At 42.4% G+C, this 13,932-nt stretch overlaps 1 protein-coding gene across 2 annotated transcripts in view; it reads left to right on the top strand.

Moving 5' to 3' along the window:
• The window catches only part of KBTBD12 (kelch repeat and BTB domain containing 12), a 52,149-nt gene that overhangs the window by 8,164 nt on the left and 30,053 nt on the right, over window positions 1–13,932 (top strand). For both annotated transcript variants that reach the window (XM_080996919.1, XM_080996920.1), the window contains exons 3-4: window positions 1,304–1,574; window positions 7,100–7,250. In XM_080996919.1, coding sequence (XP_080853045.1) covers window positions 1,304–1,574; window positions 7,100–7,250 — 422 coding nt within the window. The remainder of the gene's footprint in view (window positions 1–1,303; window positions 1,575–7,099; window positions 7,251–13,932) is intronic.

The following is a 13,932-nucleotide window of genomic DNA, read 5'->3' as shown; positions in this document are numbered from 1 at the left end:
CATCTGACTTATACTGGTGGCGTCTGATAAGTTTTATTTTTATTTTATTAAATTCACCAATACCAGTTTATTTATTATACTACCATAAAGTATCTGCTTTGGGTGGCTATGTTGTTGCCAAGACACAGACTTCTACAGAGTTCCCCTTGACTCCTGCAGTATATTTAATACACTATGTACAATATAAATACAAATCAACAGTCGCTCAAGTGGAATTTCTACAGGCTGTGGACTAAATCTTTTATTTCGTAGCCCTATTCATTGATAACAATGGCTAGAGTGCCCTCTATGTGCCACAAATAATTCCATAGGCTACTAGTTATTGTTTTTTCCTCCTCCTTTTGCAATGGTTTAGTCCCTGTTGAATCACAGGCAAGTTTAGTGCTCTTATTCTTGTTTACTCAATAGTATCATTACTACTGAAAGTCTTCACAATGTTTTAAGGGAACCTGAGGTTGGGTATAAATCCCAAGAGGAATTATTTTGAAGTAATCTCGGTTAGGACTGAGCTGTAAGGCTAGGTATACACACTGCTCATTCTGTTTTCTACCTCTTAAAAAAACAGGATAGAAGACAGAAGAATTTTCCTGACAGAAAATTATCCTTCCCGCTGATATTGCCACACCCTCCTAATAGTCAGTATGTTCTCTACTGGCCTTCCCTACTCTGATGCCCTCCAGATGTTGTGGGAGGGAATTCTGAAGGATAGCTGCTGCCTTGCTAAGAACTTATTCTGACATTGGGCAGAACGGGTGACCTGTCTTATCAGATACGGACCTCCTGATAAGAGGGGGTATGCAGGATGCCCTCTCAGACAGAGTGCAGTGGTCAGGTTGGTATATAAAGGATGAGACACTTTTAGGCATCCTGGTTCCAACCTGCAATAGGGCGCTGTGTTCCAGTACCAGCGCCTCAAACTTGAGAGCCACAGATTCACACCCACCCACCCGCTGTATAAACCCAACACAAACATGTGGCATATATATTGCAATCATTTTAGGGTAGAAGTTTGCCAAGGTATGAAGTTGTTTTGGCACATTTTGGCTGCAATCCTATTCCCACTTACGTACTTGGGAGAAAGACACATTGAGCTCAATAGTACTTCCTTCTGAGCATACATCATCATCATCATCATTAAATTTCTATCTTGCCATTCTTCCCAAATGTACATGTTTAGAATTGCATTGCTTGTCATTGTTGGAAAATAAAAATGACACATAAAGAGAGGGATTAGGTATAAAAGTTTCTGAATTGACCTGTTGCCCTGACAATTCTAATATTAGCTGCTTCTTCTTTTTTACAGGTACAACAGTCGGGGGAATCACTCTTGGCAAAGTCTGTGTACTGCAGAGTTTCGTGAGCTCTATGCTCTAGGCACCATCCATAATGACCTATATATCACAGGAGGTCAGATGAAACTGAAAAACCAATATCATATCACAAACTGTGTGGGGAAGTACTCAATGGAGCAAGAAAACTGGAGGGCCTTGGCTCCCCTCCCAGTGCCCTTGGCCTGCCATGCTGCAGTAACCGTGAAAAACAGGCTGTACGTCATGGGAGGTTGGACGCCGCAGGTGAGGAATATCGCAGAGCCTTTTAGCATTTATGGTGTACTCTTCCACCCATACTGCCTGTGCTTGTTATGGAGGCCTGTACATATTCCCTGTGCCTCCACTCCTCTAAGAACATGTACACACTCTTGTTTACCTCATCCAGTGTGCTCTCACTGCTGGTTTGAGAAGCGGTATGCGTATATCATTAGCCACAATTCATATGTGTTCTGTATCTGTCCTGCCATTTCTTATGAAATAAGTGCATTTTTCTCCAAACCGAGTTGAAAAAAATAACAACTGCATTTTAAGCCAGTAATGCACACACAGCCTTACTTTCAACCGTGTCTTCGGTTGTCATTCTCCACAGACACTTTTCACCTGTCTTCTGCTTTGACTCTGCCCCCACCATCCCATCACACTCTCCTGCTGTCAATCGTCCTTCCTGCTCACTGGCTTCATAAGATGCTTATGCATTGTGGCAGAATAACCTTTCTCAGCTTGCAATCCTATGTGTACTTATTAGCCTAATTTCCTCCATGAGGTTAAGGAACAGTGATTCTTACTGCTCTTTCAACTGTAGCACCCAAGTGTAGAAATGAATTAGGCATTTCCTTGTTTGAGACACACAATCCAAACAGTGCCCACTCCCCGCAGTAAAAACGCAATGCGCATGATGTCATTTAGAACTTGCTGCTCCTGAAACAGGACCTCAAAGTCTGCCACTTGTGGGTGGGCTATCTCACTCTGGCCACTAGAAAGGCTGCCCCAAGTACCAGATGGGTAAGACAAGGGGAGCAGGATACACAAGGGGTGGAGGGTGAGCTGTGTCTGGGAAGAGCAAGGAGATCTGGAATATCACTCTAGTCAGGATGATGGAGGGAGGGAAATTGGAACCTGAAACTGAGCAAGGCTGTTTCAGGCAACTGCCGTGAGCCAAGGAGCAGGGTGCAGAGAGAAGGAAAGTAGACAGGCTATCACATGCACGGGATCTGGCTGGGAGAATGCAAAGGTGGCTTTTGTCAGTTAGCTGCTTGAAGCTTCACCAAACAGCTTACGAGAGGCTTTTGAGAGTGGAGAGAGGATGTGGTGAACCCTCTGGGCTTTTAAAAAACGTCTGGCTGACCAACACTGTGAGAAACAGGAAGAAGACCTAGATGGGTCTGTATGCAGCAGGATTCTTGTCATGTGTTCACATGTGAGCCCAGGGCCTTCTTAATGCTGACCTTGCATGCTGCAAGAGGCTAATTGCAATTCATGACTAACTTTTATCTCAGCAAATTGCTGATGATTCATTTATTACTCCCCGTTGTTCAGCTAACCTTTTAAAGTAGTAGATTAGTTGGTTTCCCATGGAGGATATTTGACAGATATATTGGAAATCTGAAAGCACAGAATGTGGGAAAACATACGAAAACATACTTGCCTATATTGTTTGGTCCAGTGGTGCAGGTCCACATCCATGCCATACATTTAAAGTACCCTTATACCACCTGAACAGGCTTGGCTTCCCCACCACCACCGAATCCTGGGAACTGGAGTTTAAGTGTGCTGGTAATTGTACCTCTGTGATGGGTATAGGTACTAAAGGTGCCAGGATTCTTTGGGGGAAATCATGACTGCTAAAGTGGTCTAATATGCTTTAAATATACAGCGTGGATGTAACCCCAGTAAGATTATAAGCATACATTTCATGTGTGCAAATATTCATGTCCCGTCCTGTCCTGTTCTGTTCAATGTAACTTTTATTGTTTTACCTATTAGCTGTGAAAATCATGGGAATGTTGTTTAGGTGCTTTATTTACCTCACAATACTCTGATATTAACATAATTGATAAAGTGTCTAAATGTTTACCAAGTCCTGTACCAAGATTAAAAACAAAACAAGACAGCCGTTGCTCTGTGGCTTACAATCTAAAAGGCACGACACAATAAGAAAAAGGAATGGGGAGGGAAGATGAAAGCAATCAAATTCAAGTAGCTGTTCTAAAAGTTACGAAAGCTCAGTAGTGTCTTTTGATCTGAGCAGGCAGGCCTCCCTACCTTTAAGCACACATACGGTACATAAACAACCCAGCAGCCCTATGATGCAATGCCACGGGCGCTTTTCATACAGGCGGACAAAAGAACATGTGGTTTTGAGCAATGATTTTTTGAAGACGCTTAATCCTCATGTAATTATAGGCTGCATAAAAATGCCAACTCCTAATCTTACAGTTACACAAGATTAAGCCTCAATGGCCTTTTCGTGACTTCTGTCAGTTGCATAGTGAACAACGATTGTTTAATTTAAGTATGGTTTTAGGACTCAGATACCAAAACCCAACAATACATGCCAATGGTTTTTTGAATGACTCCTTGTCATGTTTTCAAAGTAAGAACCCATCATTTTCATAGTCTGCATAGGACATCCCACATAAGTGTGTTTCTTTATCGTTTCCTTGTGCCTCTTTCACAAGCAATAGGTAAGCTTCACTTGGAAGGGAGAATCCTCCAGATTTAAGGCAGTGATCCACTGACTTATATGTATACAGGTGGGACAAATAACACAGGACTGAAAAATGAAGCAAATACACAGACAGTACCAGTTTCACAATAACAGCCCAGCCCTTCAAAATCCAGAGCCCAAATGGTTTTTTTTTAAATTATCATGCATAGACTCTTCTCTAACTAATGTGAAACCCACTGAATTGTCAAAGATGGACTTTCAGACTAAGCGCAGTCAAACTGCCTTTTCGCGTCCAGACACTTCATTGATGATGAGGTTTTGCTAAGCTTCGGCATAGACCTTTCTTTTCACTTCACAAAATGCAACAGAATGGTCAACAACATTATCTAGAGGTAATTCATCTTTTAATTATAATGTTTCTAACTAAGGACTGACTTGCAGATTATTTTCCTGGCATGATAACACCATTTCAGCTTTCATGTGGTGAATACTCAATCTGAATATGCATTTCATACAGTGAGTTCATCATATTATAATTTCGTTGGTCTATGCTGGTGTGGTAAATGCCAGCTTTCGCTATGTGGGAGTGCAGTTAAATAAAATTGTCACAAGATGAAGTAGACATAATATAATTACTTTAAGGCAACTTTTCCAGAGCAAAACATAAACTTGATGATTGGGTCTGAGGGTCACACAGCTCCCTCTTTCATTAAGCTGACCAGCATTAATTATTATGGAATTAATAATAAACAAACAAACAAATAATACTGACAACAACCACTTTCAACACACCCGCCATCTCATTGCTCTTTGGAATAATCTGGTAACATAGTCCAGTATTATTATGTCTATATTGCAGATGGTAGGCTAAAGCTAAGTGGCTTGCCTAAGAATAAGCTGCAGTGACATTTGAAGTGGATTTTTCCCAGCTCATCCTCACTTGTTCGCTTTCTTATTAAAAACAGTTATTTTTGTTAACCACTTCCCCACATTAATAATAATAATAAATTTTATTTATATCCTGCCCTCCCCAGCCGAAGCCGGGCTCAGGGCGGCTAACAACAATAAAACAGTACAAAAGTACAGCATAAACAACACTCTAAAATCATTCATTATAAAATTAATTAATTCAAGCCACTGGCAACCATTGGGCCAGAGCTCTGCAAAGATTGCCGAGGGAGGGAGTCAGGCTGTGCCCTGGCCAAAGGCCTGGTGGAACAGCTCTGTCTTGCAGGCCCTGCGGAAAGATGTCAAGTCCCGCAGGGCCCTGGTCTCTTGTGACAGAGTGTTCCACCAGATCGGAGCCACAGCCGAAAAAGCCCTGGCTCTAGTTGAGGCCAGCCTAACTTCTCTGTGGCCTGGGACCTTCAAGATGTTTTTATTTGAAGACCGTAAGTTTCTCTGTGGGGCATACCAGGAGAGGCGGTCCCGTAGGTACGAGGGTCCTAGGCCGTATAGGGCTTTAAAGGTTAAAACCAGCACCTTAAACCTGATCCTGTACTCCACCGGGAGCCAGTGCAACTGGTATAGCACCGGGTGAATGTGATCTCGCAGCGAAGACCTCGTAAGGAGTCTCGCTGCAGCATTCTGCACCCGCTGGAGTTTCTCGGTCAGTCTCAAGGGCAGCCCCACGTAGAGGGAGTTACAATAATCCAGTCTGGAGGTGACCGTCGCGTGGATCACATTAACTCAAGAACTATTCATCCTATATATTAGCATACCCTTTTGAATAACTACAGCAGGTATGGGGAATCTTTGGCCCTCCAGATGTTGCTGAACTGCAACTCCCATCATCCCTGACCATTCCTGACCATGCTATCTGGGGCTGATGGAAAGTGTAGTAACATCTGGAGGGCCAAAACATCCCACACCTGAACTACGGTCTATCTAGGTCTTTTTCTTGTCAGCCATAGAAGAAAGCGCACCCGTTGTTGAAACACCCCTTGTTCTCAGCAATCAACACCATCAGCTTAAGAAAGCACCATTAGGCTTTGTTCACTTGTCTCCCCCCCCCCCAGGGGGATCCCGAGATTGGCAATAACCTGTGAGTTATTCTTGTTCATATGGTGTACAGAAGCCGGCCATACCTTTGCTGGGCTTTTTACCAGGGTGTGTGTGAAAGAGAAAGACAGTACATACAAGTGATAGGGGGAAGTGCTTGAGTAAATTCAGATTACTCAAGTGTGAGCCAGTGTGGTGTAGTGGTTAAGAGCGGTAGTCTCGTAATCTGGGGAACTGGGTTCGCGTTTCCGCTCCTCCACAAGGGTGACCTTGGGCCAGTCACACTTCTTTGAAGTCTCTCAGCCCCACTCACCTCACAGAGTGTTTGTTGTTGGGGAGGAAGGGAAAGGAAAATGTTAGCCGCTTTGAGACTCCTTAAAGGGAGTGAAAGGCGGGATATCAAATCCAAATGTGCAAAATGAAATGTGCATCTATCTATCCATCTATCTATGGCTATGGCATTAATAAATGATCCCCCCAAAGTGTTCTTTCACAAATCTTCAAAGCACCTCTGGAAACATTTGAGCAACCCGAAAAAACAACTTAAAATTTATTTATTTATTAAATTTCTATACCGCCCTGCATCAGAGGATCACAGGGCAGTTTACAATATAAAAACACAAAAATAACAACATAGTAACAAACAAAAGCAATTAACCCTTTCCAGTTTAAAAAGCCATATACAGTATATTGTTTAATTAACCAAAGGCCTGGGAGAAGAGGAACGTTTTAAAATTCCATCTCTGGGGGTGGGGGAATAAAGAGGTTTTTACTTTCTTCTGGAGACTTCACAGCAGCCTTATAAAAAGAGCTATGTTCTGTCAGCGCTGTGTCCGTAGATGGCTTGTTATTACCCAAATCCTCAGCTCCCTAACTGCAGAATATAAATGTGCCGTTATTCATGCGCCTTCCACAATGTATTTCCCAGCCACAAGTCATGGGTGCTGTTAAAGCCTAGTGAGTATGAATCACTTCGCTGCTATAATTGATGTGTTTATGTTATTTATCTGCTCAGCTGCCTTCCATGATTAATAGCATGCAGGCGTGCCCGGACGGCTCCAAATGTTGTATTATTATATGGCTGTCATATTTCATACAGATGGATCTTCCTGACGATGAGCCTGATCGATTAAGCAACAGAATGTTGCGCTATGACCCAGGCCAAGACAAATGGACAGAGTGCCCGCCAATGAAGTACTCGAAATACCGCTTCGGCACAGCTGTAGTCAACAATGAGATTTATGTCCTGGGTAAGAGCAAACAGATTTTTAACAGATAGGGCGGCCACTTTTTATTTTCCCCAGCAATTTGCCTCTGCCAAGTGAAAGATTTCACCCCTTTCTCTCCGTATTGTAGGTTAAAGAAAAGGCACTGGGACATGAGGAAAGTACCCTTGAGGTCATAGGTAAGGAACTTGTAGCCCTCCAGATGCTTTAGGACTCCAGCTCACATCATCCCCGTCAGCATGGCTGAGGATTATTTGAGTTGGAGTTCAGTAACATCAGGAGGGCCACAGGTTTGACACCCAGGCCCAAAGGGGTGATAATATAAAGCCATTCTAAAAGGGGCCCCAGGTATCAGTGAGCTAGGAATGGCCCACCTTTCTTTCTGGCAATCAAACAAATATGTATAGGAGCACTAGCAAAATAAGAACAGCTCTCTCCATGTGCATTTGTCCTCCTTATTAATTTTGGGTACTCTCCTTTCGCATATTTTTGAAGGGATCACTAATAGGCATTTTAAGGCAAGCACGGTGTAATTCTCCCTTCAAGCATCTTGGGGAACAAACAAGGGATTTTTGTTGACACGTGATGACACAGTTTTATTCACAAAGAAGGAAAGGGAATGGAAGAGAATGGGAATAGATGAAGAACTTTATGCCCCTATGGGGCCTGAGCATATTTCTTTTCATTGTCACTCTAAATCCATAACTCTAAATCGGGGGGGGGGGGGGGGCTGGATTTAGTCCCTTTTGCTTCCCCTCCCTGCTGAATACCTGATCAGCATGATTTCTGCTAAGGTCCTAACTACTTGTTATAATCAAATAGAAGCCCAACATGCCTCTTTCACAGGAAAAACCACCTGGGGAGTGAGTGATTGGGAGCAAAGAATTAATGTGTGCAAGGGGGAAAAAGGCCGAGCCTATTCTCCTTGTTGTTTCTGCCCTCCCAATCTTGCATCCCAAAGTGGCTTTTCCTGGGAGCAAAGGGCCATAGGGCTAACTTATGCACATTTTCATTTAACATCTAGTTTAGACCTCAAAGGGCTCTGCATGTACATCCTCATTGCTATATGCATGCATCCTTCAGCAAAGGTGTCATAATTTGGACCACATGGGGCAGAATTAGATTTAGTCAATGATAAAGTGTTCATGACTCATACTAGGATGGATGCATAAGCTTTTCATTTCAAATATACAGATCTCTCCCAAAACCGAAGTTCATGAAGCATTTGCGCTCGACCTTCAGTTTTGGATTGAATCAACACAAACTCTTTTCCACACGATCTGTTGCTGATATTCTCTCAAGAAGGAGATTCAGTCTGCAACACATCCTGTCAATTGTCAGTCTGTGCTCAATTTCCTGGCTTTCTCACACAAAATCAGATGTGGGTTTTTTCCCTCAGCACCACTGCAAACTGCCAAAAAGAAATTGCAGTGGCTTTATTCCAGATTTACACTTCCTAGTAGTGTAACAATTTTGGAATGATTTTCAACAGTTTAGGTTGAAAATTGTCAGGTAGTCACAGAAGATTCCATTTCTTTTAACTGCATATTTACCCCAGGCTTGGGGTGTATGTCCAACCCAACTTTTTCTATTTTAAAAGGGTGAGCAAAGAGTGTTATGGCTAAACCAATCTTTACAATAGGGATGGAAAACCCATTGCCCTCCAACTGTTGTTGAACTCCAGCTCCTATTAGCCCTGGCCAGCATGGCAAATACTCAGGGGTGACAGGAGTTGTAGTCTAGCAACTTCTGGAGGGCCACAGGTTGTCCTTCCTTATCTAGTTACAGGCAGAATGTCATTGTTACTACTTTTGCATTGTGATTCCAGATAACATCTTGCAAATATGGCATGCAATTGGGGTCTGGTGGGGGCACAATCAATGATGAGGAACACCTAGATTTACTGCAAGGTGATGTGAGTTATGAATCTTTGCTTTAAAGGCAATACCAAAGGTGTCCTACCTGGACAGAGAGAAAGGCAGATTATAACATTGCAACATGCAAGTTGAAAGTGCTCTTGTGGTGCAATCTTACTCATGTTTGGTGAAAGCCGTCCAATAGATTTCAGTGGGGCTTCCTTCCAGACAGGTTTACATAGCATTGCAGCCTTATTCTGGCTAGCTCAGCTCTTGATCATTCCTATGACAGCAATGACAGAATGAGAATTGCAAGAGCTGGAGGTGACAGGCCAAAGAATGGTGGCTGCCGTGAGAACAGAAAACTCACACAGCTTGCTAGTCTGGGAGCCATGATTCCTCGAGACATTAATTGCTTCACAAGTGTCAAACAGCTGTGTTCAGAAAAGGATTCACAATGGTTCCCCCCACCAAAGACGAACTGTTAGGATTGTGACAGGCAGGAGCTTTCTGTACTGCTGCTTTGGCAGTTTAGTGCTAAACTGCAAGTGTGGTTAGCCATGCCAACAGGGCTAGGCCAGGAAGACACTTTTGCTGCCTCCACTTTGGCCACCAGAAACAGAAAAATCTTACAAAGGCGTCTTCCTCTTGTTGATGGCAAACATAAAACACTAATACATTCCATATTAATTTACTGTCCTTTCATAACACAATCAGCTGCCTGAGGTAGACACCTCACTTTGCGTACGGGTAGGGCTGGCCCTGCAGAGCAAGAAAAGAAGGGACCCTGTTTCAACGCCCTCCCATCAGATGTCAAAGAGATAAACAACTACCTGACATTTAGAAGACATTCAGGGAAGTTTTTAATGTGTGACATTTTAATGTATTTTTAATCTTTGTTGGAAGCCGCCCAGAGTGGCTGGGGAAGCCCAGCCAGATGGGCGGGGTACAAATAATAAATGATGATGATGTTGTTGTTAATCAAACATGAGAATTTATTTATTTTCAGAAGATATATATCGATATCCCACCCTGCCTGCCACTATGGTAATGGAGCTCAGATTGGTTTGCAGCAACTTTAAAATTACACAGAAATGGATACAGCAGTAAAAGCATCCTAAAGCAAGGGGTTAAACCACTAAAACTTCTCAGTCCAGCAGGTCAATCGCCTTCCAGAGTAAAAATGTATTTGGGCCCATCTGCCGTATACATTTAAGGCCCTGCTGTATGACTTCATGGCTTCCTTAAAAGAATCCTGGGAGCTGTAGTTTGTTGAGGGTGCTGAGCGTTGTTAGGAAACAATTTCCAGAGTTTCCAGCAAGAGGGATTGTTTAACCACTCTGAAAATTGTAGCTCCGGTTTCCAGAGCGATGTAACAAGAAATCCCTCTTCCCAGAGAACTCTGAGAATTATATCTGTGAGGGGAACAGAGCTCTCCTGACAACTCTCAGCACCCTTAACAAACTACAGTTCTCAAGATTCCCATTGGGATCTTGCTTAAAGATCATAGTGCGGGTGGGGCCTTGGCTGGTGGAAGGCCTAGAGACAGGGCCAAGGGGATCTTCCGAGATTAGGAGTGCCATCATCTAGTACTGGCTTTTATACCGCTTTTTAACCTTATTTTCCATTGCTGTTACCCTGTGTGAAAATATTATTGGCAGTAGACCTTCTGTTACCTATTTTATTTGTATACCACTTGGTGTGCTTTTTGAGCGGTTTATAAATCTTCTGAATAATAAATAAATCGAGCATTTTACAAAACTACCCCTGGATTAAAATCATGTCAAAGTGATAGCTGCGGCTAAGTGGCTGGCACCATAGGAATGTCGCTCTGTGAATTTCAATTTATCTCAGGGGTACATTTCCTCCCAAAGCAAATGTATAGCCAGAAGAAACCATGCCCAGCTTTCATGTTTTTAATGTGATTGGCAGGCCTTCAATGATCTACGTGGGACTCATTCAGTGTTCCCAACGCTGCACATGCGGCTCCTTACAACCTTAGTCTGAGGTTTCTGACTTCAGCTACTCAGGCATATAAAATGCTGAAATAGATGGACACAAATCTGATCCAAGATGACAGTCCCCTTACATTCCGATGAGAATGAAGCTCAGGTTGCTTGGGCATCTGATAGCATTATTAACTGGGAACCTGTGCTGTGTCTTTGATCAGATTTCCTGTCTTGATGCATTGGTTAAAATTCCTCAAGACTCCCTTACTACTTAAATGCCACACAGTCTTTTGAAGGAAATGAAGAGCATTTCCTGAGGTTCCAAACCCTTTATTCTTTTCACAGTATTTGACTGATCTTAGCTCTTTCTCTCCATATTTTCCCAGGAACATAACTATATTTGTTCAGAAGCCCAAGAAAGAGTAGTATTGTGTTCCTAATGACAGAGCCAATTGAATTCAGCCACTTTTTGGAAGAAAACCAGATGGGGGAAGGCACTGTTTGAGGTCATGCATTTTAATCTCTCACATTAAAAAAAGAGAGAGAGAGGCAAAAAAAAAAAAAAAATCCCTCACAGCTAAGTCTGTGAAAACTCATTACTAGCAACGGGCAAATTAGAAAAAAGCCTTGCCAAGGGCACAAACTTAAAAACACTCCCAGAAGAATGACAGTCTGTGAAATATAAGTCATCAGCAAGGGCTACAGCCTTACCATTAGGGGTGTTCATGCTGCATTGTTTGCCTGTTATGTAATCCCTGATTTTTTTTTATAAATAAGAACATACAGAAGGAATTAAAGGAGAAATCCTATTAGAAAAGGCTTGGAAATCAAAGAATCTTTGTTTATCCTCCTCAGTCTGGAATTCCACCTCATTAAAATCCCGTTTTCCCTGGGGCTCTTGCTGAGAGCTTCTTTTTAAAGTTTTAAGCAGTTAAGTGAGGTTCAATTAAATTCTGAATATCTCCATCATAAAATACTTATTTGAAACGGCACCCAGGGATCTCTCCAGAAAGGAAAGTTAGAATAGGCAGGAAGCTGCATTGCTCTAGTAAGCAGGTTTGGTTTGAATAAATTACACTATTTCTAAAGTAAACACATTACTGTATTTATTTTAGGAGTTTCTTAGAGTGATAGTGAATCAGCTCAGTTCTGGTCTGTGTGTTTGACAGTGAAGTGAGTGATTTACCAAGAGCTGACTGTGAAACAGTAAAAGCTGTGAACAACTTCGACCCTCCATTTAACACACACACACACACACACACACACACACACACACTCCTGGGAACTGTAGTTTGTTCAGGATGCTGTGAATTGTAGCTCTGTGCAGGGTAAACTACCATTCCTAGGATTTGGGTGGGATGTGCTTTAAATGTGGTGTTCATACAGTTTCTGGAAACAAATTATGGGAAGTATTTAGGCGGGCTTCTGTTTGCTTTACCTAGCCCAGTTTCTCCCTCCTGTCTTGCTGCCAAGCTCGCTAAACCAATTGTGCGGCTTAGCACACACTTATCCTCTGATCCCAACCACATTTACTTTGGAGCAAGTCCTATTGATGTTGGTGGGATTTACTTCCAGATAAGCATAGACGGCAGCCTTTCTGGCCCAAGGGGCAACCGTAACAAATTGAAATGCTTTTCCATTTCAGTCTTAGAAGAGCTTGCCAGGTCTATCTTTATTGCTCCTTTATTTCTTCATGAACCAGTTATGCAGAGCTGCTTTACAGAGAATGAGAGAGCAATGTATGGGCTCAGGCTCTCAGCTTGACTGCTGGGACTAGTGAAGAGAAATGTTACAAGAGAGATTACAGCTATTAAACCCATTGTGTATTCCAAAGATCAATTTAACAGTGAATTATTTGGAGAGAAAGAGAGAGAGAGAAAAAGATTAGTTTCTCTCCCTTGCTCACAAACTGTGCTCAGTTGCAGGAGTATCCCCCCTTTTCTTCTTCCATTAAAGAGGCAGCACTAGTTGTAAAGCACTATTTAAAAAAAAATAACACCAGCAACTCACTGATTGCAATTAATGAGCTTAATGAGGTCAGAGTTACTATAGTCTCCATTTGACATGGAATTCAAGGTGTCATTTTTTGGAAAAGGTAGGGAATGAACAAAAGGTCAAACGTTTCAAAAGAAATGTTTTTGCTCATGTCACCTTGTTGAGGTAAGACACTGGGCTGGGGAAATTGAAGGTTGTTTGTTTGTTTGTTTATACATTTCTATCCCACTTCTCCTACCAGGAGTTCAGGGTGGTGCATTGTGGGCCATGCACTGTTCTGTGGGGTGGCTTTGCCTCTAGTCTATTAATTTTAAAAAGTAGACAATTCTGAAGATGCTGGTAGGAGTAGAAACCTGACTCTCTAGCCAACCACGCAGCCTCTCCTGTTTCCACCAGGCGCACCACACAGACTCCCAACACCTGTGCCACTTCTAGCACCTTTGCTGCAAGCTGGCCAGCCCTGCAGTTCAGGGCTGAAACGCTGAGGATAATATCCTTTCTCTGACACCACATTGTGTTTTTACATCCAAAGCTTGCTTGATAATCCCAGCTTCTTAATGGCTGTGTCTTCCTTCCCATTTATATATGTGTTTTATAAACACAGATTTGTTAAAATTTAAAATCCATTAAACTCATTGCTTGCAGAGCGAAAACGCTTTTTGATTGCAGAGCTATCCAAGCGTGATATAGAAAGCTCGGAAGCATTAATGGCTTTGATAACACAAAGATGTCTCTGCTGGTTTGCTGTAGTTATGCTGTGACATATGAACTATTTCCCAGATAAAACAAATAATGTTCTTTCTTCACATTGAAGGAGGAGGGGAAAGTGTATTTATGGCACTAGGGAACGCTGTTCGGATGAAAATTCTGCCCCCTTTTACATGCTAAAAAGACAAGCACAGACAC

Source organism: Podarcis pityusensis (genome assembly GCF_964106645.2).
Source record: "Podarcis pityusensis genome assembly, chromosome: 2".
In the NCBI taxonomy this organism is placed as follows: domain Eukaryota; kingdom Metazoa; phylum Chordata; class Lepidosauria; order Squamata; family Lacertidae; genus Podarcis; species Podarcis pityusensis.
This window is presented reverse-complemented; position numbering and strand designations above follow the sequence as displayed.